The sequence below is a fragment of the Microtus pennsylvanicus genome, chromosome 5, assembly GCF_037038515.1.
Source record: "Microtus pennsylvanicus isolate mMicPen1 chromosome 5, mMicPen1.hap1, whole genome shotgun sequence".
NCBI classification, from domain to species: domain Eukaryota; kingdom Metazoa; phylum Chordata; class Mammalia; order Rodentia; family Cricetidae; genus Microtus; species Microtus pennsylvanicus.
The window spans coordinates 98,702,122-98,726,005 of record NC_134583.1 but is presented as its reverse complement, the minus strand read 5'-3'; the positions used below and the strand labels follow the sequence as shown (position 1 = coordinate 98,726,005).

The window sequence follows — 23,884 nt, the reverse complement described above, 5'->3', positions numbered from 1 at the left end:
GAAAGGATCACAAGGAAGGAACACAGGACCTGCCAATCCAGCCAGCCAGGAACTGACCCCTGAACAATTAAAAGTTGACTGAGATTTTGGAAGCAAGTCAGTGGCCTCAAATCTCCTTTGCAAGTTTTGATCTGCGGCTGTGAGCCCAATGTCCTGTCTAAACTGTTTGAGCCTTGCTTTCAAGTTCCTTCTTGGAGGAATAGTCTGCGACAACTTGCCTATGGTGCCCTCAAACGGCATAGTAAGCTCCATGGATTGATTAGAGTTCAAGTTAGGGCTGCAACATAGAAGAAAGGAGTTGTTCTAAATGCCCCCCCCCCCAGTATTCTCCGATAGCATCTGAGATAGCTTCTGGTCCCTGCTTCCAAGCTGGTCCCTTTTGATAACTTACAAACATCCCCCTTTTAACAGTGCAAAATCCCGGGTGATGGTGGCACACACCTTTAATCTCAGCACTCAGGAAGCAGAGGCAGGCGGATCTCTATGAGTCTGGAGTGAGCCTGGTCCACAAGTTCTAGTTCCGGGACATCTAGGACTGTTACACAGAGAAACTCTGTCTTAAAAAACCAAACCAAACAAGAGTGTAAGTCAATTACATAATGACCTGAGAAGTTCTTGGTGATGTCCAGTTTTAAGCCATAAACTCATGAGATGAACTCTGTTGTTCAGCGGATTGTGGAATCTCCATTCACTTTATCCTCCTTGTTCTAGCGAGGGACAATTACTGTGGGGAAGTGCTCCTGTTGAGAAGATACCATTAAAGAAATAAGGCACAGGATGTCATGTGGGTCCTGTTTAGGGGCTAGTTAAACCAGGTAACATAGAGCTACTCCTACAGGACAGGATGAGAGGCCTTCACAGGCAGATTGGGTTTATTGCCAGCCATTCACGGCACCAGTAACAAAGCATATTTGCATATTTCCAAAAGCTAAGCTATCTTCCAGAAGAGGCTCCATTGACTTTGGTTTCCTTCCGGCTCTCTGAAATTACTTATTGACCATGGCACAGCTGAAGAGCGCCACTTGATTGCCCCTTTCTTTCTTGCAAAAGGCACAGGAGCACTTGGGTGGTGATTTTACTGCCCGTGGATTTTCTAGAAAATATTGCTAAGTCAGCCACTTACCTACCCACACAATCCAAATGCAAGCCTCTGAGCCCTGCAGCTTTAGGAAACAGCTACCACTTTGGAGGGAATCCCAAACATAGTGACAATGTTTCTTTTCCTAAATCGGGTTTCTAACAATAGTCTTTAAGGAGATGGGAGCAGTTCTCTCTGGTTTTCTGGAAATACACATTTTCTCCCAGGGAAGATCTGCATAGAAGGCTGCATGGCTACCCTTTTCCTCAAAGAGCCAGGTGACTGCCAAATGGCAGTAAGTGACCTGTAACCTGAGACAGTGTAACCAGAGACATGTCCCTTCCCTTTTGTCTCCGTGACGCTCGGTGTTTTTTTCTTGGTACACATAATTTTGAAGTACAAAAAGAAAAATATGTCCATACCCCATTTTTTTAAATTTTCAGCATGTGTTCCATCTTCTCGAAATCTTTGTCATCTTTTGGACATTTGTAGTCACTTCTTTGTTATCTGGTGTATAAATGACATGTCTATTTTTTTTTCTCTGTGCAGCCCTGGCTGTCCTGGAACTCCGTAGACCAAGCTGGCCTTGAACTCAGAGATCCACCTGCTTCTATCTCCCAAGTGTTGGAATGAAAGGCGTGAGCCACCACCACCTGGCCTGACACGCCTATTTTTGATGTGCTCACTTATACATTAGCTCTTAATACCTCTTGATTCTTGGTAGAAATTCCATTAAATTTATTGTGCTACGTGTTTTGTATCCTCCACATGACACCACAGGAAACATCTCTCTAATTATCTCAAATAGAAGAAATATTTCAGATAAGGGAATATAAAACTTATACAAATTAGAAGCTCCAAAAGAGAAGGATCCCAACTGGGATTCCAGATGAAACTCTAGATCAAATGAAATTAATAAGCAGAAACTTTGCTTTTTTTGTTGTTGTTGGTTGGTTAGTTTATTTATTTTTGAGGCGGGGTCTCACTGAGACTCCTGCAGCTCACTGGCCTCGAACTCAAAGATCTGCCTACCTTGGCTTTCTAAGTATAAAAATCTTAACTTTTATAAGAAAAATTCTGTGAGTTTTGACAAATCTTTATTGCTGCATGACTGCGCACCACTGCTTCTGAAACCTCTCACTTGCAGCATCCTCCCCTGCTTCTTGCATTGTCTTCTCCCAGGTACCCAACCACCGTTTCTTATAGTTCTTGCCCCTTCTAGGACGTGTATGGCTTGAGTCATATAGCACATAGTCTTTGGATCTGGCTTTTTGTGTGTCAAGTGGTGTTTAGGAAACTCATAGGAGCATGTCATACTTTGCTTATTGACCAGTTTATGGGGGCTTTAAAGAGGGCTCAGAAGCTCAGAGCAGGTACACTCCAGTCATGAGGACCACAATTAGGATCCAGCACCCATGTATCAAGCCAGTTATTCCAACAGTGCCTATACCCCAGCTCCAAGATAGGTAGAAATAGAAAGATCACTGGGCTTTCTGGTTTCCAGCTTAGCTGATAAAAATTCAAACCCTGACTCAGGAGGGTGCCTTCCTCAAAAGGAACAGGCAGAGAGTGGTGGAAACTAGCTAGTGCCAACTTCTGGCCTCACAACACACAAACACACAGACACAAATGAATAAATAAATCTACCAGTTGGTGGTCATTAAAAGTAGCATGAGGACTACTGAGAACTCAAGAAAAATGGCAATGGGTTTTTGATCCTACTGCACGTACTGGCTTTGTGGGAGCCTAGGCAGTTTGGATGCTCACCTTACTAGACCTGGATGGAGGTGGGTGGTCCTTGGACTTCCCACAGGGCAGGGAACCCTGATTGCTCTTCGAGCTGATGAGGGAGGGGGACTTGACCGGGGGAGGGGGAGGGAAATGGGAGGCGGTGGCGGGGAGGAGGCAGAAATCTTTAATAAATTAATTAATTAATTAAAAAAATTCTTAAACAGAAAAAAGTAGCATGATTTTTAGTTAATTTTATAAATTATATATATATATATATATATATATATATATATATATATATATATATATATATATATTTGTGTGTGCCCGTATGTGTGAGTTTATGTGTCCCACATGCAGACAGGTATCTTTAGAGGCCAAATAAGGACATCAGATCCCATGGAACTAGAGTTACAGGCATAGGGTGCTAGAAACCTAACCTGGGTCCCCTTTATAGGTTTTGACAGTTACAAGCATGATGTGGAGTTTTTTTTTTATGCTTACGTTTTCAGTTCAGGTGGATTAATATCTAGAAAAGAAATGGCTGGGCTCATTTGTGTAGAGTGCTCTTTGAACTTCATTGGAACTCTGACGCTGCTTTCCAGAGTTTGGGTGCCATTTGTCATCCCCACCCCCGGTATGAGAGACTCTGGTTGCTCGGCACACATCAGTCTTGTGGACAGAGTCTTAACCCAGACTTCTGTTCCCTCAATGGCTGGCTAGCCCTTCCAGTTCACTACATGGCTAGACCCTGGCCTGCCTCTTTGTTGTGGAACTGTGATGCTCTCCATGGGTTGGCCATTGGTGATACCCGAGATGAAGACATTTAGTGACCAAGGATGCTGATAAATACCAACTACTGATCATGCTTTTGGCTGTCCCCTCAGCATATTTTTGATTAATGCACACACCAAAAAGAAATGTTATGGTTTTTTCAGGCTGTTTGATCATTCCATGGAAGGGTTTAAGAACTGGGAGTTCATGACCATTCATTGCTGGGGAGAACGGGCCGCTGGTGACTGGATCCTTGAAGTTTATGATACTCCATCTCAGCTGAGGAACTTCAAGACTCCAGGTGAGAAATCATTTCAGATCCATCTGTGTTGTAGAAGGAAATGGTGCACTACATTTGAGCCAAAGAATGTTCCCCACTTGTGCTACCAGACTGGCTTGGTCATAACAACAGTTTGACACTGTTACCTCGTAAAGAAAAAAGGGTCTGTTTACCTCACAGTTCTGGAGGCTCACTTAGCAACCTACTCGCTCCAGAACTAATCCACCCCTACAGGATCCACTCACTCTGAGAGACCACCAGTAATGTATCCATGGATCTGGAGCCCCATAGTCTAACTGCCTTCCAGGAGACCCCACCTCTTAAAGGTTTGACTCCCCCAACTGCACATAAACCCATGAGGGATGTGTGACAACCATGTCCTGACAGAACTCCTGGAGCGGGGTCACCATTCTGTGTGTGAGTCGTTTCATACACACGTTGGATTATCTGTGCATCTTCCAGTCCTCAAGTCCTCAACAAAATGGGATAATTTAATAGCATGAAGCAAAGAGCAAACATTTTGGTATCAAGAAAACACAAATCCTATAACACCTACATCTGACCCTCTTTTCTGTAGATTGTATAAAGCTAACTTTGTTCACCTACAATGCTGTAAATTTCATTACAGGCCCATTAATTCGCCAGAAAAGAAAACCCCTTTTAAGTGTACAGTATGAAGACTACCATACCAGATCCTTTCCGGTCCTCTAAGATTCCATAGCTGCACATCAGTTGACCCCTTCATGCTAGTATACATATGCGTCATATATTAAAGGGATGCACAGACAGGGGAGCGTGCATTGCCCACGATAGGACACTGGCAGTATCTGACTCAGAAATGAGTCAAGTTGCTAGTAAGCATGCAGCTCCCCACCCATCCACAGACCCCTCTTCAGCTGTCGGTAATGCCTTCCCTGGTGCTCTGTCCATTTGCAGAAGAGCCAGACCTGAGAGACACTTCAGGACTTACAGCCATGTTCTGACTAAGAACATGACCACCGAGATATTCCATGACTATATCTCACATCCAGTGAGCTACAGAAAGCAGAGGTGCTCAGGAGAAGTTGGGGTAAAGCTCAGGTTCAACACCCCCCCCCCCCGCTTTGCCTGTCTGTCAAGGAAATGGGAGACATCCATTTGGACCATTATGCTTTGAGTATCTTGACCCTCAACTGTTCCTTGTATACAGCTCTATACTGCTATGTAGGATCTAAGGCCCTATAAATGGGGAGGCCGAATCCTATGGTGCATCCAGGTGGAGGCTTGGGAGATGGCTTAGCAGTTAAGAGTGCCACTGTACAATCATAAGGACCTAACTTCAGAGGCCAGCACACACTTAACAAGCTGGGTATCCTGGCATCTACATACCTGTAACCCCAGGAACAAGCCTGTAGCCCCAACTCTGAGAAAGAGCAGAGACAAGAAGTCATCAAATAAATCACCCACGCCTGGTGGCCATTCTCTTCTCCCCAGTGCTTATGCATGCTGCTTAAAAGTCTGACACCAGCAGCCTTCAGCTTGTGGAAAGTACGGCAATTAACAAAGAAAACGTAGCCAAGAGCAGACTACATACAAACCCACACTCTACCAGCTCAACACATAGGTTCTACACCCTGAGTGCGTAGCTGCATATCTGTGGTTCTAAACTTATGGTGGCTCAGCTGGAAAGTCTTGCACTTGGAGCTGGCCAGGTGGCTCAGTAGGTAAAGGCACTTGTTATCAAGACTGACTACCTAAACTGAATCCCCAGAACCGCCATGGTAAAAGGAAAGAACTGCCTCCCAAAAAGTGTCCTTTGACCTCCATACATGCCCATATATGTTCTTAGTTGATTAGTGAAATAAAGATATTTTTGTTTTTAAAAGATTATTTGACTTTAAAAATCACATAAATAAAATGCATTCAGAATAATCTTAGTTTTACTACTTTTCCCAGGCTAGTCATGGGTGACTTTTCCTTCAGGTGAAAAATAGTCCATTCAATCTGAGATATGGTACATACAATAGACCAAAAAAAAAAAATCCACCCATGTCTAGCTTGATGAACCACTGACTTATTAGGGTAACACGTGAGTGAGGGGTTCCCTACAGCCCACACTATCTAGGAAAATATTCTGCAATGATGTAGTTTAGTATCCATGGCCATGGACTTATGACTCGGTGCCATCTTGAGGACCTGAACCTTTTAGTTAGCTTTAGTTGATTTACATTTAAATAGCCAAGCATATCTAATGACTGCACATCAGACATTTTTAGAATCATCTAAATACACATACCGAACAACTGATTATGGGATTAGATGGCAAAAAGAATTGTTTTTTCATATTAACACATCAGACACCACTCAGAACATTTCAACCACTGAGGTAAGACCTTTGTACCCCAAGTAACGAAGTCTTCCCTAGACAGCTAGTAATCTCTTAAATATTCATAATTTGCCGTTCATCCCTTGATCCCGCTATAGGAAGGATGTTTATTTCCCAGTTTCCCTGCTGTGGGTACACAGTGAATGTGTGAACTGGGAAATACTTAGTTCTGTAGATGCTAGGACTGTGCACTGCTCCCCTTGCACCGGGTATGGTTCCTGTTGGCCTTGCCGCTCTTCCAATGTGGCTCTTTTCTTTTGAGAAGAGCTAACGTAAAGAAGTTACGTTAGTAACTGACATTATCTGCTCATACTCTGTGTTTGTTCCTGTTTCTCAAGGTAAATTGAAAGAATGGTCCTTGGTCCTCTATGGCACATCTGTGCAGCCCTACTCCCCAACCAATGAGTTTCCCAAGGTAGAGCGCTTCCGCTACAGCCGGGTGGAAGATCCCACGGACGACTATGGTGCTGAAGATTATGCGGGTGAGTTGGACATGGGAAAGCTCAGGCATGTTCCTGGCATGTGGAATGACATGCTGGAATAGATGTAGTGGAATATGCTTCAAAGGTGTGGTATGATATACATTCTATTCAGCATCTATCCATAGCCTGGAATATTTTCCTCCGCAAATATTTGTGTGTGCATTCGTTTTTAAATGTTTATAGCTTTGGTTGCTCGTAAAACTGGACATGCCTTCTCAGTAGTTTTCAAGATTAAATGCTGCATTGTTTTGCCCAGTTTCTATTCAAGGTGATGGCCATTCCCTTCTCTGCCTCCAAGAAGTCAGTAAGTTACTGCCTTCCACATTGTCTCCCTGCTCCTGAAAACAGCCTCAGCTGTCCCTTTCAAAAGTGACTTTTATTATGCAGTTTCACAGAAATCACTAATAGAGGGCATGCCTTGTACTTCATATAGAATATTTTCATCACTGTTATTTTCAGAAATTTTACCCTTTAATATCAGCGAACTATCCACATGTTTTGTCTTTATGTTCCTCCAGTTGGCTGTTTCCGTCTGGATGGGTTTGGTTTGATGTGTACAGGGCAGATTGAAACTGACTTTATTTTCCAAACAAATGTACATCATTGGCTGAGCAATTGCCCCTTTTACCAACTCTGATGCTTTCTTTACAACAGTTTAGTGAGTTCTTATATGAAGGTCTCTGCTAATTCACTATTTTTAAGTCATCAACATAATAATTCGTAAACCAATATCACCTGCTCTAGTTTTATGACTTTTTTTCCTTTCTCTTTCTTCTCCCCCCCCCCCACATCCTACTTTGTTTTCTGTTACTGTGTAGAATGAAAAGCAATGTGAGAATGAAAGGCTTTATTTTAGCTTGTTGTTTATAGTTCACTTAGAAGGGAAGTTGGGACAGGAACCGAAGCAGAGGCCACCGAGAAAGAATCCTTTTCAGGCCTGCTTTCCTTGGCTTTCTCAGTTTGTTACCTTATACACCCCATGCCCACCTGCCCAGGGATGGCACATCCCACCCTGGCCTGGGCCCGCCCACATCAGTCAAGAAAATGCTGTATGACATACCCAGGGACCAATCAGATAGAAAGCAGTTCCTCACCTGAGGTCCCTCTTCCTGGATAACGCTGCAGGTATCAAGTTCACAAAATAAAACAGAACCACTAACTTCTCCTTCCCCTTCTCGCCTTTCTTCTCCTGTGCTGGGGGCCTGGCGTGCTGTGAGCACATACCCTATTTTAGTATTTGTCAAACATCTACTTCCAGTTTCTATAAAGATCGCTGTCCCCCTGGTCTTCAGATGAACTATTAAATGACGAAAGTCGCATTTGAGTTTCCCACTTGAACTTAATTGGAATTTATATGCAGTCTCATGGAAAGACTTGTTTTTGTATTAATCTTCCATATAAATTTTAACTTGCCTCATTTTACCAGAATCATTTAGCCTCCTATAATTTTCTTCTTATTGTTATACTCTGTTGTTTTTGGTCTCATTGCCGTTGTAGTGGGAAATAGCCCATACTATTCCACTATGTATACTAGTATTTAGGAAGCCTATTACCGCACTGAGTCTTTGTCTTTTAACTAAACATGTTGTCCACTTTTCTATTTGGTTTGTATGTTTTAAAGTCAATTTTCTAAACTTTTTTTTTACTTTTATTTCTGAATCCTGTCTTGTTGCATTGGCAACCAATTCTAGGGGCACCCTGCTCTTGCCAAATATGATACATAGCATCAATAGAAAAGTGTTTATGCATAGAAATGTGCTGAATTTTTAAACAAAGGTGTTTTATTCTTGTAGTTCAGGAATTTTCTCTTGATGCTGAGATAAATATTTTTAGTTAATTATTTTATCAAAATATCTTAACTGTGCAGTGGGTTCTTTTATTGTAAATAGGTAGTATCCTGGAGTCAATAACATGCTTGGAAAATTAAGACCAAATGAGCTAACCAGAGCGAGATTGTGTCAGCTTTTGTCTCATCTTGTTTTTGCTTTGAGCTTGTCATGTTACTGTTTATATTATAACTAGAAACCATTTTATCTTCTGTGACAGGAGAAAGGGTATCCAACCTCATAAATGGAACACAATCCTAAATAAGCTTTTATTCTTTCTTGCATCCCAAATTTAACAAATTCAGATTGCGATTTGGTAATGTTAAAATTCGGAGCAGAATTACACATCCTTTCCCCTTTGCTGATTACATTTCTACAAGCAATGATGTTGGCACTTGTAAGAGAACAAAGTCAATTTTCTGTCACCCATCTCCTGAAATTCACAATGTTGTACTGTATCTGGAGCAATTTAAGACTGCAAAAGGAAGAGCATAGCACTTGAGCCTGCCATACGTAGACCCTTGGCACACATCACAAATACATATTTGTGGGAGTTTTGAACTTATAAAAATAGCATCTAGCAAAAATTTAGGGCTAACTATGTCTATCTTTCTCTTTGTGTCTCTGTCTTTCTTTCTCGTGTCTCTCTCTCTCTCTCTCTCTCTCTCTCTCTCTCTCTCTCTCTGTGTGTGTGTGTGTGTGTGTGTGTGTGTGTGTGTGTCTAAAACCTTCACTAGAGGCCACTCTTACTAGAGGCCCGGGTGACTGCTTCACTCACTCTCAGAGACTGTGCTACCTACAGCTGCCTTACCTCACACCACACAGCCACCCCTCCCCTGGTGCATAGAGCTAGATGACTGAACTGTCCCAAGTTGTACTAGCTGTGAAATTTAATTTGGAAATCAATTTAAGACTCTTGGGGAAAGAGAAATAAACAGTGTTGTCACATGACTCTTGGAATTTGTCAGTAATTCCTTCAAGCCCTCGGCGTTTGAAAATCACTTATTCCATTCAGACCACGAGGACATTTCAAATACATGATTCGCTTCCTTTAAACAGATCTGTACCAGACCTCTGCATGTTTCTTGAACCCAGCTTTCCAAGTCATGTGATGCTGGACAAGCCATTACAACTCAGACAGTCAGGTTCTTATCATCGACTAGCACCTCTCTTTCAAGTTCTTCTTCCTAAGTTCTAGCATTTTATACTTGTTCACTGAGTAATCAAAGAGCCTAGTTCTCTAAGGGCTAAAAGACACCTTGGGAGGTTTAGCAGTAAATCCCTTTCATTAAAGCAGGAAGAAATCAAGCACTTGTGATTCCCTTCACCTACATTTTGCATATTTCAGGAAATTATGTATTGGTCTTCAAAATTACAAGAATCTCTGGTCGGAAGGGGTTTGAAAATGATGAAGCCAAATATCATAAAAGTTGGAGACCAAGAAGAAAGATGTAAACACTTACCTCAATTACCCATGCCACTAGAATGCTCGGTGTCAATCACAGCACAGCCCACCCCTCCGGCATGGTTTTTGCTTACTATGAATTGTTCCTCATATAATAACAATGAAGAAGTCTAACACGAGAACTTGGGAACCTTCATCCCAGGTGTGGACTTCTTTAGTCTCCTTTAGAGTTTTGAATTTATATGTTATCTCTTTTGTTGAGCTGCCCTTTGACCTTTGGTGGGACACAAACTTAAATCTTTCTGTGCTTTACGATCCAACACCAGGGTCTGATAAGTTTGTGTCATATGCCACAATGATATTTCATGATGGCTGTAGTATTTCAGAGATACTCAATGGCTTTAGTGACCTTATACCAGATACAATATCTACTCTTGGCGTTAAGTAATAGTTTTTTGTCAACTATCTAACTTCTCATTTTTCAATAAATAGCATATGTTTTTCACAATGCATAGTAACTATGCTGCAGTGGAACAGTTCATTTGAATTCCAACTTCTTACTGTCTCTCCCAGAGCCCCAAGGCTACCATATGTGTTATAAATACCAAACCATGCCTATAATTTTTATTCTTGTCTCTTCAGCAATTGAGGTTTAGCTTCAATCAACAGCTCAGTTTTGAGATTATAGCTACATTGACCATTGTTCCTCCATCTTAAAGAAATTGTCACTACGTGGTGGCAAGGGGCTAAAATGTCTTATTCTATTCCAACTTCAAGACTAAACTGATTTACTAGCATCATTTCCTTTTTCTAACTTCTAATCACTTTTTGAAAGGTCCCTGTGATGCTGAATGCAGTGAGGTTGGCTGTGACGGGCCAGGACCAGACCACTGCAATGACTGTTTACACTACTACTACAAGCTGAAAAATAACACCAGGTAAGAGACAAGCCATGTTCTCACATGAACCCTAAAGCATGCCTTTTATTTCCCAGACATTCTTGTGGGGCCAACCACATAGAGTACGTATGGACATGCTGTATTTCCTGGTTCCTCTTCCAGGCTCTAAACACAGAAAGGATGTCCCTGCTGAGGCCCATGACAGTCCTGTCATTCTCGTGGGTGAAAACCATACTGATTCACACAGTGAAAAATCGGGGTATTTACTAGTCACTTTTCTTGTCACTGTGACAGATCACCAGACAGAAGCAGTTTAAGGGGGTAAAGGATTTTGCTCACAGTGTGAGGAGATGCAGTCCATCCTGGCATAGAAAGCATGGGAGCTGGGTCAAAAGGAGCCAGTCACATCATGCCTATTATGGAAAAAAAAAACCAATTCTGGTGCTCAGGTGCCTTTTTGCTTTTTTCTCCCTCTTTTTAATTAATCCAGGAATCTTGTCTATATTCAGAGTGTATCTTGTCTCGTAGGTTAAACCTCTCTGTAAATACAGACACATCCAGAGCTAATTCTAAGTCTCTCCAGGTTGACAGTGCAGGTTAATCATCACAGGTCTACACCTGGTCAACTCAACACTACAGCATATCACTGTCAATAATAACATTCCACCTCCAATCCTCAAGACTCATAAACCTCTTATAATTTAAAGTATATTACATTCTTCTATCTGTAAGAATCCCTGAATTTTAACAAACTTACAGTATTCAAAAACCTAAAGTCTCTTTAGACTTTTTGCATAGTTACTCTTAACTTCAATCCTTTATAAAACCAGATTCCATATTTACAGTATATAATGGCATGGAATACATATTCTATTTCAAAATTGACGAATTCGTGTGTGACAAAGATCAGACCAAAGCAAGATCAAAACCCAGTGGAGCAAACAAGGAATTCTGCAGCCCTATGTCTGGTGTCTGTGTCCCTTGGCACAAACTGAGCTCCAACAGTCTCGGCTATACCAACCTCTCCACTTCTGCCACCTGTAACAGTTTCCTTTCTCATAAAAAGGTTCCACGCATTGCCTATAGCTTTCTTTCATGACCATCCCATGGTCCTGGCATCTCCAGCCATCCTTGGGTCTCCCTTGCAGCTTAGGCCTTACCTTCCTAGCTTCACAGTACTTCTCGGAGCCTCCTAGCAGAGAATTTGATCTTGCTTTACTGATTGTCCTCGGTAGCTTTCTAGAACCTTGAAAGAAGGAAGCCTCGATGATGTTGTAACACTTGCTCAGAAAGGCCAACATTGTGAGTGATGCATCAAGTTCTGATGTCCGTGTGAAATGTAGTTTGACCCCCATTTCCCACAGTTGTAGTGGCCTGTGTGCCTTGGCAGTTAAACATAATGCAGATGCGTCCCTAAGTCCGTTGTTCTCAGCAGGGCATCATGTCAGTAGCTTTGGCAGTTTAGGCTCCTCTCACACGGATGTGCACCGCCCCTCTGCCCTGAGTAAAAGCAGCAGTGTGCAGGGTCTCTCGCTAATGGCCCTTTTCATATTGCTCCAGCAAGAAGTTTAAGGTTTCTCTGTAAGGACAGAGCCCTCTCAGGCAATTACATCTCTGTCCTTAGCGACGGTTGGAAACTCCCTTCCTCTGCTTCTCTCACCAGGCACATTGTTCACATCTTTCAGCATTCGCTAGCGTCCATCTGACTAAGAGTAGCGAGCAGTAGCCACATCCCAGCATGCACGTGAGGCTGCCTTAACCAGTTCCTCCACCTAACAGTTAAAACTTTCTAATTGAGCCAATGTTCAATACCCAGGCAGAATGTTATGTAAATGACCCTCGTGCAGGTTCCCATAGAGCCCTTATTTCCCTCTGAAACCTCAGAACCTGGCCTCCACTGCCTGCATTTCTCTCAGCATTCTGACTGGTAAATTGCTATGGGGGTGGCCCCATGCGCTCTCCTTAGAGTATTTCAGGGCTTCAGTAACCTGAATTTCCAAATGCTTCCATGTTCCCCTTACCGTCCTATATACTATGAGGTCAGGTTTATCACAGCAGCTAACCCCACTCATAATACCAATTTTCTGTATTAGTTGCTTGCCTCTGGCTGGAACAAAATACCTGTCAAAGTAAACCAGAGAACTGTATTTTTGTTTGGTTGTTTGGTTTTGTTTTTTGATTTTTTTTTGAGACAGGGTTTCTCTGTAGCTTTGGAGGCTGTCCTGGAACTAGCTCTTGTACATCAGGCTGGCCTCGAACTCACAAAGATCCACCTGCCTCTGCCTCCCGAGTGCTGGGATTAAAGGCATGTGCCACCACCACCCTGCTGAGAACTGTTTGTTTTGACTCACACTCTGAAGGGTTATAGTTCATCAAGGTACTGTAGGCACGATGGTGAGGGCATGAAGCAGTTAACCGCATTGAATCAGCAGTCAGACTCGGATCAGTGTAGGTACTCAGCATCCTTTCTCCCTTTTCCTTTTTTATTCAGTCTGGGACCCAAGGCCATGGCATGGTACTACCTACATTTAGGGTGGGTCTACAGTTCAGTCTCTGGAAACCATGCTCATAGATATATCTGCAGGTGTATCTCCTAGGTGATTCCAAATCGAGTCAGGTTAATACAGAATATATGCCATGTATATGTACCTGCAAATGCTTTCTTACTTTTGGAGACATGGTGAGTGAGATCGGCTGTGTACTTTAGCAGGCTGGCCTTCTCCTTTAGTTCTTTCCTTTACCAATTAGCAAGTATAAATTACATATATTTATGAATGTTGTACATTGTAAGATAACTAAAGCTATTTAATATCTATATTGTCAACATGCTTATGATTTTTGTAATGAGAACATTCTAAATTGACCTTTTTAGCAATTTTCAAGTATGCAACATGTTGCTATTAACCCTAGCCACCATGATGTAAAATATATCTGTTTAACTTAATCATCCTGTCTGAAGTTCTGTGTCCTCTTTACTTTTTAGTCCCTTAGTATTTGGTACACTGGTTATGTTTGTCCTTCCTGGACATGCCTTGGCCAGACATATACTTTCTGTTTACATTCCCTAACATACGACTGGTTTCTGTTCTTACTTTACTCTTTCACTTTAGATGTTGAAATAGAGTCTGTGCCTCTCAGCCCCTAGTTTCTGCCTAGCTATACAAATATCTTCCTGTGGATCCAGGCTACAGACTAATGCCTTCCCACACAAAGCCCATCTGACCAACGTCATGTCCTTTCCAGCCCAGCCCACCTTCTCATTCACTTTCAGATAAAATTGTATTCTAGAAACAGTGCTCAGACACCTAAGCAAACAGAGAAAAGCTCGGATTTCTGTTTAAATCCATGCTAGAAGGTAAATGCCTCAAGGAGGAAGGTTCTAAGCTATTTCGGTGCTTGTTCTGTCTGTTGAACTAACCACAATGTCTGGTATGTAATTTGTGCTCAATAAATATTTAAATAAATAAGTAAAGTCTTTCTTTCAGTTATAGACAGTTAAGAAAGTTGGTTTTGTTTTTTTTAAAGAAGTTTTTGGTGAACAAAATTGTGTGTGTATGTGTCCATTTAGATAAGAACATACCACATCTACAACATGTACACACAAGCCATATGACAGGTTTCACACAGAAGTGGACAGAATACCTTATTTTAGTGAACTTTTCCATAAAGGAATGGCCCATATTTGTTTTCCCTCTGATTCAACACAACAAGCTAGTCCTTGAGATTCAAACTGCAATTATCATTTCTTATAGAGGTAGACTGTAAGTAGACGCTAGCAGACAATGAAATACCTGCTTAGTGGATGTAGTGCAGTCTAACTGCGAAGCTCCTCTGACTTCCTGGCCGGGAGGAAGCTTTATCAGACACATTTGGTCCTTTTGGTTTGGTGTGGGCATCCCACTTGAAAATTAACCTGCAGGCAGCAGGCAGCCGTCAGCTTTTCCACAAGAATGCTGAGGTCTGAGTACTGATGAGGACCCATTTCTTTTGCCATCCCACAATGCAGAATCTGTGTCTCCAGCTGTCCTCCTGGCCACTACCATGCTGACAAGAAGAGGTGCCGGAAGTGTGCGCCCAACTGTGAGTCCTGCTTCGGCAGCCACGGTGATCAGTGCCTATCCTGTAAATATGGCTACTTTCTGAATGAAGACACCAGCAGCTGTGTTACTCAGTGCCCTGATGGGTCGTACCAGGATACCAGTGAGTTGCTTTCCAGTATTTGGGTTTTGAAAAAGACAAGGTTTTTATTTGAGTTTATTGGATGTGTCTGGAGTCTTAGAAGCTTGACTACCCTACGTTCTCCTACAAATGGACCTTGAAAACTTGTTTGGAGGTTCTAGCAGGGGAGCGCAGCTACTCGTATACCCTTAACTGAAGACCGGTCCTCCTCTATTCGGGGAAGGTCGTCCTCTTCGACCTAGTGCGCAGCTTCGGGAGGGACGCACATGCATAGGATCTGGACTTTGCTTAGCACCAAACAGAACCTAACCAGTTCATCAAAGAGATACTTTAGAAGTATTGTATAGAGGTGCCTGTAACTACCTGTAGCCAAGGACCCTCTCAATCCCTCCCACCACAATGACTTACTGCTAGACTCATAGTGCTGGAGATACAATTGCAGCTGGAATTTATTAAAGCAGAAGGACGCAGAATCAACTCAGCAAAGGGAATTAGGGAAGTCTACAGGAATCTAGAACTATGCTTCTGAGAATGTGCACCCAACACATACTTAATCTCCCCCCACACACACACACACAGCCATTTGTGATAGCATGCGTAAAATACAAAATATTTCCAGTAGAGACTCCGTGTCCCCAGTCGTCATTGGAAGTTGAACAGATAGACGCTCCCTGTTCTACCCAGCACACACGGTCACCCATGCTGCTTGTATAGTTTTCACAGTCTTAGCTTAGGGGACGCTCTCCCTAAATCCAAGTTCCCAGAAGCCATCTGGGGGCCAGCCTGATAGGAAGGATGGCAGTCAGACCTGCTCACGTCTTCCCATTAACGAAATGGGGCTTGCGAAAAGCTCCCAAAGCATGAGATGTAGCATGGACATGTGTCAGAGACATTCTACTCATTAATGAATAAAGGGACATAAAGAAACAAGCGAGAGGAGAATGGGCTGTGAGATGATCAAGGACTATAGTCCCCTAGGAAAGGGAAAAAGAAACCCTTCTATGGAGCTGCTGAGGTGACTTGGTGGTTAAGATTGTGGGCCAAAGGGACAGGTCCTCCAGAGGACCTGAGTGATGTTTACAATGGCTCACAACACCTGTAATTCCAATGTCAGGGCACTCAGCAACCACTTCTAACCCCTGAGGATACCTGCATTCACACGCATGTACTGACACACAGACAGACCCATAATTCTACAGAAAGACAGTAAAGGAAGCAAGAAAGGGAGGCATGGAAAAGAAAAAGGGAGAGTCTTTATATTAAGTTAGAGATGAAGCCAAGTTAAACATGGCAATACAAGCAGGTTTGGGGTGGAGGTATTTATTTCTCACAACCAGAACATCATTGTTTTACTAAACAGCAATCTAAACATTAACCTGTAACTTCTCAGAGGTTGGCCCTTATTAGCTGTAATTAATAAATAGGCAAGACCCTGTGGTCAGACTTTGCTTCAGTATGGCCCTCCCAGGGTTGTAGGTGTCTCTGGCTTTGTCTCTGAGCTCTAGATAATTTGTCAGCCACCACACGCAGTCTATGATGGCACTGAAGTGTCATGCTGCTGCACGACCTGAGAAAGTTCTCTCTCTAAATATTGGACAAAAGTCTTACCTCTTCAGAACTGGACTTCTCGGGCTGCAAGATGGGTCCGCCTGCAAAAAGTGCATGCCATATAAGCCTGAGTTCAATGCCCAGAATTCAGAGTGGAAGAGATTGATTAGACTGCCAAAGATTGTCCTCTGACCTCCCCTGCACACACACACACACACACACACACACATGTTCACACGCATATACATGGTAATCATAAAGAAATAACTCTTTACAGAAGTGAAATTCTTTTTTCAAGAGTGGCCATTTTTCTATGTAGATCAGGCCCTCATTCCACCCTTGGGAAGAATAGGGATTCTCCTGAGGTTCTTATTTGCCTCCAAATTTGGAACGGGACTTCCACCTTGTAAGGGGAAGGAAAATTTAGAGGATAAGAAGAGTTGTAAGAAATCCACAGAAACACGCGGTATTTCTTAGGGAGCCTTGCATGTGTTAAGTGTGTTCCATCACCGAACACCCAGCAGGCTGTTCAGTTCTAAAGAACCTGGGAGTACTCTTGAGAAGCTGTTTGGTTACTTTAGCCACCATATGGCATCGGTTCAAGTGATCCCTGTGTCTCTCCTATTGCCTTGGTTACAGTTTCTCCCTCCAGTAAGCCCATTTACATACAATACAGTTATCAGGTATGACCGTGGCTACTCATAATTACTAAGAACACATTCACAATGATTTATAGTTGATCTTTTCCCCTTGAATAACCCCATTAACTTGCCAACATAAGCTGAGAGGTAGGATTCACTATAATCTTCTTCACTCAAGAGCTCGGAGTCCAGAAACACTGAACTTGCCCAATGGAAGAGCTTTTGCAGAATGCAAATCCCGGCCTGTGACTTCAAGTCCAAGGCCAGAACCTATGTTCTTAATGTCACAGTACAGGCTGCTAGAACACTGCCAAGGGTTTTGCATTTCTTACTGAAAGACACAGAATACCTAGTAGGTCCATATGGAAATCCATCTCCATGGAACCTCGATGAATATCAGCACTGAAAGAGCAGAGAGAGGAAAGCACTGTGAACAACATTGGGTGGGAGGATGGACAGACAGATGGGCGGATGAACAGATGGACAAATAGACAGGTAGACAGATATTATTATTGCCTTCTAGCATAAGAAAGCATATACTCAATTTTCAGCAAAAATTTAACAAAGCTAAAAGGCTTTTATTAATATGCCAAGTCACTATTTTTCATAATAAAGCCATCATGTTTGCTGGGCTTTTGCAGTGTGGACCTGGGTTTGTTATTGAATATGAAAACTTATGGTGTATGCATTCAAACTAATACACTTCGACAGAACATAGGTGTCATTGGAACAAAATCTTTTTTACATCCATTCCATGGTACTGTTGGAGGTGACACATGAAATCTTCAGTGTCCATTTCCTTTTCTGCCACACTCACCAGATGGTCCTAAAAGCCTTGAGCAAGAAGGCCCGACACCCCATGTCCACAGCATTGCCTTCATCACTTAGCAAAACTGCCCTCACTTCATGAAGGAGATTTCCTGTTGTCGAGTCAGGAAACCCTGCTTTCAAAAGCAAGCTGGAAGAAGTAAGAAACTAACGTTTTCAGCTGAGAGAGTTCCCACAGTCGTCCGCATCATGTCACACACAAGTGCCTGGTGCTTCCTGGGGTAACCGTTCATGCCATCAGCGGCCTAAACTTCTCAATGCAGCCTCCAGATGAGCCCTTAGGCAGGAGAGGGTGCATGAGTCTACTGAGTCTACACAGGAACATCTCCATTCCCTATGGAATGCGGTTGACTGACATAGGCCTGTGCTTCCTTGCTTTTTGACAGAGAAGAACGTTTGTGAGAAATGCAGTGAGAACTGTAAGACATGCACCGGATTCCACAACTGCACGGAGTGCAAGGGAGGGTTAAGGTAAGAGGGTGAAATCCAGCGAGAGACACCACCATCAGGGACCTGTGCCGAGTGAGAGTCAGCGTGGAAACCATTCTCTTCCATCTGCCCTAGGCATGACCCTGACTGAAGCGCTTCCCTGTTATTTGGATTATTTCAACAATTAGATGGGAAGAAATGGGATGTTATCTTGGCTAAGGAAGGATTATATACCAAGTAAATTCTCTGTAAAGAAGAAGATTTGGTGGCTAGAGAGATGGCTCAGCAGTAAAGAGCGCTTGCTGTTCTTACAGCTGACCTGAGGATGGAGCCCCAGCCCCTACACGGTAGCTCACAACCATCTGTAGCTCCAGTTCCAGCAGATCCAATGCCCTCTTTTGATCTCCACAGGCACAAGGTAGCCACATGGTTCACATACATGCATGGAGTTGAAACAAACACACAAAATAAATAAATCTACAAAGAAATTAAAAATTGTGAAAGAAAGATGGCTCGGATAATAGTAAAATGACCACTTGAGAAGCATCCCTTATCCATTTTGACTTGCATTGTGCTAGTCAAGAATGACTGGGCAGATAGTGCCAGTAAATACTCTTTAATCTGCCTGATTCAATTCTCAGTGGTGGAAAGTTATTCTCTTATCTTTATTCTTTCTCTCCACACACCCAGCCATTCGCTTATCTTAAGTACCTCAGGTTCAGTTCCATTAGACTATCTGCGGTGTGCACACAGATTTAACACCAGGAGGTGTTTTCCTCCAGTTGATGATTTGCTCGTGGCCAAAGCGGATATTCGGTAGACCGTAAGAGAACAATCTGCAGCACAAACGATCGTGAAGCCTCTGTCCTGAGGACAAGATCAGCCGCTTTTATGCAGAGTCCTGTGCAGGGCTCTGGCTTTGTGTGGAGGTGGCACTTGACAGTGGATTCCTTTCGGTCGTGGCAGAGTATTTCACTCCATCCATCTGTGATCCAAAGTGAAGGAGCATAGTGTAGGCAGTTACCAGGCTGGTACCCCGGACGCTCATCAGTGTGGGGACATAACTTACACCTATTTATTGCCTGTGTCGTTCTTCTTTGTTTCCATAAATGCTCTTAGTAACTTAGAGCCTTGCTTCTCAGTACTTGATAATCTTGATAAATACAAGTCCACTCAACTTCCTGATTCTTCTTTTTAATTTCTATTCTATGCATGTGTATTTTCCTGTATGTATGTTTGTGCACCATGTATGTGTCTGGTGTCTATGGAAGTCAGAAAAGGGCACCAGATCCCCTGAGCCTGACAGTGGTGAGCTGCCAGCTGGATGCTGGGAATCAAACCTGGGTCCTCTGGAAGAACAGCTAGTGCTTGTACCAACTGAGCCATCTCTCCTGTCCCCCACTTAATTCTTCATAAAGGAACAGGGAAATGGTGCGGTAGAAATTTTCTTCGGCCATTTATTAATTGTGATTTCGGGCAAGTCACTTAACCGCTGCTGCCTTCCATTGTTCTCATTGTAAAATGGTGAAAGTAGCCTCTACTTTGCAAAGTCTGATGGCGTTTATGAACTGCTTACATCTGGTATGTAATTAGTTCTTTATTTTTTTCTCAGAGAACAGTTTATGGAGTAAGTTAAAGCAGAACGCACAGCAGAAATGTGAGGGCCATGTATGGAGTTGTAAATGTGCCAGTAGCTGTATTAAACGGGGTGAAAAGCTATAAGGGAAATGATTTCAATAAAATACTTCACTTAGCCCAGTATATCCAAATATTACCATTACAACATGTGGCCAATGTAAAAGAAAACTATTTGTGAGCTACTCTACATCCTTTATTGTCTTATTAAGTCTCTGAAGTCTGGTATATAAGTTCTTAACATATGTTTAAGACTTACTAAAGTTTATGGGAAATATCTGTATAAGATGCTTTTAAATCTAATTGAGAGAGCAAATTTTATAAAGCCATCATATTCCAAATGTGCTGAGAAGTTTGCAATAACTGAATATAGTATAGCTTTTTTTTAAACATAGATATAAATTAATAAAAACTGAATGGAAATTTAAAATTTATTTCCCAACCTCAAGGGCTCAGTAGCTGAGTGGCTGGCCTGGACCTGAACTAGCCAGTTTATTCCAGAAGGAATGGAGGCAGCCCTGAACTGGGCTGGTGGGCCTCAAATGATCGTATTTTGGGAGCAGTTGACCACTCAGGGTTCAGTGACTGCTCTCTGTGGCCCGCCTCTTCCATCATCAGTTCCTACACAGTGCAGCCTCTGTCTCCTCCTGAACAGAAGCCAACATCAGAACGCTGTTCTTTCTTAGAGAGCCAAGGCATCTTTTCCTAAACTGTGGTACTTTATTTCGAGTGGTCCTTATTTCATTCCACAAAAGGATCCATTTTATGCAACTGTGCTATTCTGTAGAGCTGGAGGAAGAGAGTGAGAACTTGGTTGGCCACAGGCCAGCAAGCCCTAAGAATGACGCACACTTTTGGTGAAGCTGCCCGTTGTCACATCAAGGCTCCTTCCTAGGTGCTTCTGGGCTGACCATGTGATCTCAGAAGACCTGAGAAGTAGCTAAGAACAAGTACAAGGAAATGCCTTTGCCCAAAATCTAAAAAGAAAATAATTAAAATGCTAACAGGAGTATTTATGATTCTTTTCTTCAGCTGCTTTATTTTTGGACTTCCCTAGTTTCTTGAATGAGTAGAGGGTGAAGTAAATTTTAGTTTTCAAAATTAATATAACCCATATACAAAGCAGCCAAGTAGGATATAAATTGGAGCAATACAGAATATTAAAAAGTAGAAACCATTTGACTGACCGTGTTTCATAATTACACATTGTCCAATAGAATTAATTTGATAACAGAGATTACACCCACTCTCTTTCAATTTCCATTCCATGATTTTTTATATGAAATAATATACATTCTCTTTATATTTTTAAGTTTAAGATTCAAGCTGTAAGCTTGGTGCCGTGACATGCACCTGTCGTCCCAGAGGCCAGAAGGTCATTGTCAGTTACATAGCTAATAAATTCAAGGCCAGGATAGGCTGCATGAGAACCTGTCTCAAAAATTAATTAATTAGTTAGATAATTAACTAAAATTTAGGCTATGAGCAATGTCATAGCTGACAGAAATTTAAAAGAAGAAAATGCTTACATTTTTATTTTATATTGTAGAAACTTAGATGTGTCTCATAGACATAGCTAGAGAAGTAGCAATTTCATTAATGTTGTAGAGAGACCTCCAGGAAAAACTAAACACTAATACAACCAAAGAAAGTCAAGATGTCTGCACAGTTGTGTTTTGCTGATTGTTCATCAGAGTGACTAAAGTGAATGAGCCAACAGAAGATGGCAAAGCTGTAATAAGATGTTGCAGCCAGTCAGAGTTTTTGTTGTTCTTTATGGGTTTGAGTGTTCTGCCTGTACCACATGCACACCTACCCACAGAGGCAAGAAGAAGGTATCAGAAGAAGGTTGTGAGCAGCCTTATGGGCGCTGGGAACCCAAACCGGTTGCTCTGCAAGAGCCAGTGCTCTAAACCTCTGAGCCATCTTTCCAACCCTTTGCCGATACTTTTTAAGACTCTGTTAGATCCTGAGTAAGGTTGAAATATGCCGGGTTAAGTGCCAAGTTAACCCGGCAAGGTTAAGACCTTTCTTGGCATTTTCTTTGTCTGGCAGCTCTCTGGTCTCCGAGCAGAGATTGTATCTGTTACATATGGAGTCTTGTGTCTCACTGTCACTTTGTCATAGGTCAACAGTCTGTTTATGGGTTGTCTCTGTTTCTCGCAGTCTTCAGGGATCCCGCTGTTCTGTCACCTGTGAGGATGGACAGTTCTTCAACGGCCACGATTGCCAGCCCTGTCACCGTTTCTGTGCTGCCTGTGCAGGTACCGTCTCCTACTCTCCCCTTATTTTATTTTCCTCCTTGTGGCTTTGGTTTTATTTGGCCCTAGCCATCTTTCATGCAACACTCAATATGTTCCAAGTGAGTGTAGAAGGCCACATGTCTCCTGATAATTGTGCACCAGTTCTCACAAAAAGCCAGTTGTCAGCACCTTGTCCTCACGGGGAAACTTAAATATCACAGTGGCATCTTCTGCTTGGAAGAACAGGTGTTCTTGGCAAATAGACTCAGTTAAAAACACAAGAGCCCCACTGAGGAGAGTAAGAAAGGGGACTATAACGTCATGGCTTAAGATGGTGGTAGATGGGTGTGGTTTTCACAGACTTCTATGGGATTCCATACTTCAGCCTCATCTGAGGCTTTTTGATTTTTCATCCCTGTTTCTTGCATGTGTCTTGCACTGAAGGGGCCGGAGCAGATGGGTGTATTAACTGCACTGAGGGTTACGTCATGGAAGAGGGGAGATGTGTACAGAGCTGCAGTGTGAGTTACTATTTGGACCATAATTCAGATAGCGGATACAAATCTTGCAAGAGGTAAGTCTGTCTGTTGTGACCCTAGCCTTGATATCCTTGCAGGACTGCCTTCCCACGAAATGAGAAAACCGAGACTTTGTAATAATAAAGTACAATTCGGTCAGTTGCCTTCAGACACTGGCCTGCAGAGTTGGTTCTGTTGCCTGATGTTTTTAATTCCTTGGGACCACCGTTAACATTATGTGTGTGGTTGGGGGTAGGTGCCTGGAGGCCAGAGGTCAGCGTCCAGTGTCTACCTCCACTGACCTTTTATTTTTTGAGATAAGATCACTCACCAGTTTGACCAGATGGTCAAGCACAAGCCCCCAGGACCTATGTCCCTTCCCAGTGCTAGGATTCTAGAGGCACAACCCCACACCTGCATTTTGACATGGGTACTAAGGATCTGAACCTTACCAAATTAGACATATCCACAACCCCAGTTCCCCCTCACACATACCCTAGAGCTTTTAAAATAACACTTCTATGTCTGAGACATGCTTTGTCCCCTTGGGCACCAGTGTCTACAGGCCATGTTTCCTATAATGTGATCAAACCTATAAGGAAAGGGCTTTTTGTTATCTTCAAAGGAAGAATTAGTTTTAAATCACTAAGAGCTTGATGGTAAATGTACCTTCCCCCATGCAGATGAATAAGAGATTTAATAAGTTGTGTGTTTTGCCCATAGATGCGACAACAGCTGTTTGACATGCAGTGGCCCAGGCTTCAAGAACTGTTCCAGCTGCCCCAGTGGATATCTTTTAGACTTGGGAATGTGTCAGATGGGAGCCATCTGCAAGGATGGTGAGTACAACTAGCTATGGGATTCGATCTGTGAACTCTCCACTTTACAGGCTAACGTATTTCTGTTTTAATAGAGAACCTAACACGCATGTTTTTAACAGGCTTTGCTCAGTATCTTATTGCCATTCACTCACCTTGAATGTACACGCTTACTGGGTCCTGTTGCTTTGTATTATTTTGTTAT

The 23,884-nt window shown here is 42.6% G+C and overlaps 1 protein-coding gene across 2 annotated transcripts in view; it reads left to right on the top strand.

Moving 5' to 3' along the window:
* Positions 1 to 23,884, top strand: part of Pcsk5 (proprotein convertase subtilisin/kexin type 5) — a 421,783-nt gene that overhangs the window by 263,720 nt on the left and 134,179 nt on the right. For both annotated transcript variants that reach the window (XM_075973653.1, XM_075973652.1), the window contains exons 13-20: positions 3,748 to 3,884; positions 6,567 to 6,710; positions 10,777 to 10,879; positions 14,847 to 15,040; positions 18,423 to 18,507; positions 22,267 to 22,364; positions 22,788 to 22,917; positions 23,585 to 23,700. In XM_075973653.1, coding sequence (XP_075829768.1) covers positions 3,748 to 3,884; positions 6,567 to 6,710; positions 10,777 to 10,879; positions 14,847 to 15,040; positions 18,423 to 18,507; positions 22,267 to 22,364; positions 22,788 to 22,917; positions 23,585 to 23,700 — 1,007 coding nt within the window. The remainder of the gene's footprint in view (positions 1 to 3,747; positions 3,885 to 6,566; positions 6,711 to 10,776; positions 10,880 to 14,846; positions 15,041 to 18,422; positions 18,508 to 22,266; positions 22,365 to 22,787; positions 22,918 to 23,584; positions 23,701 to 23,884) is intronic.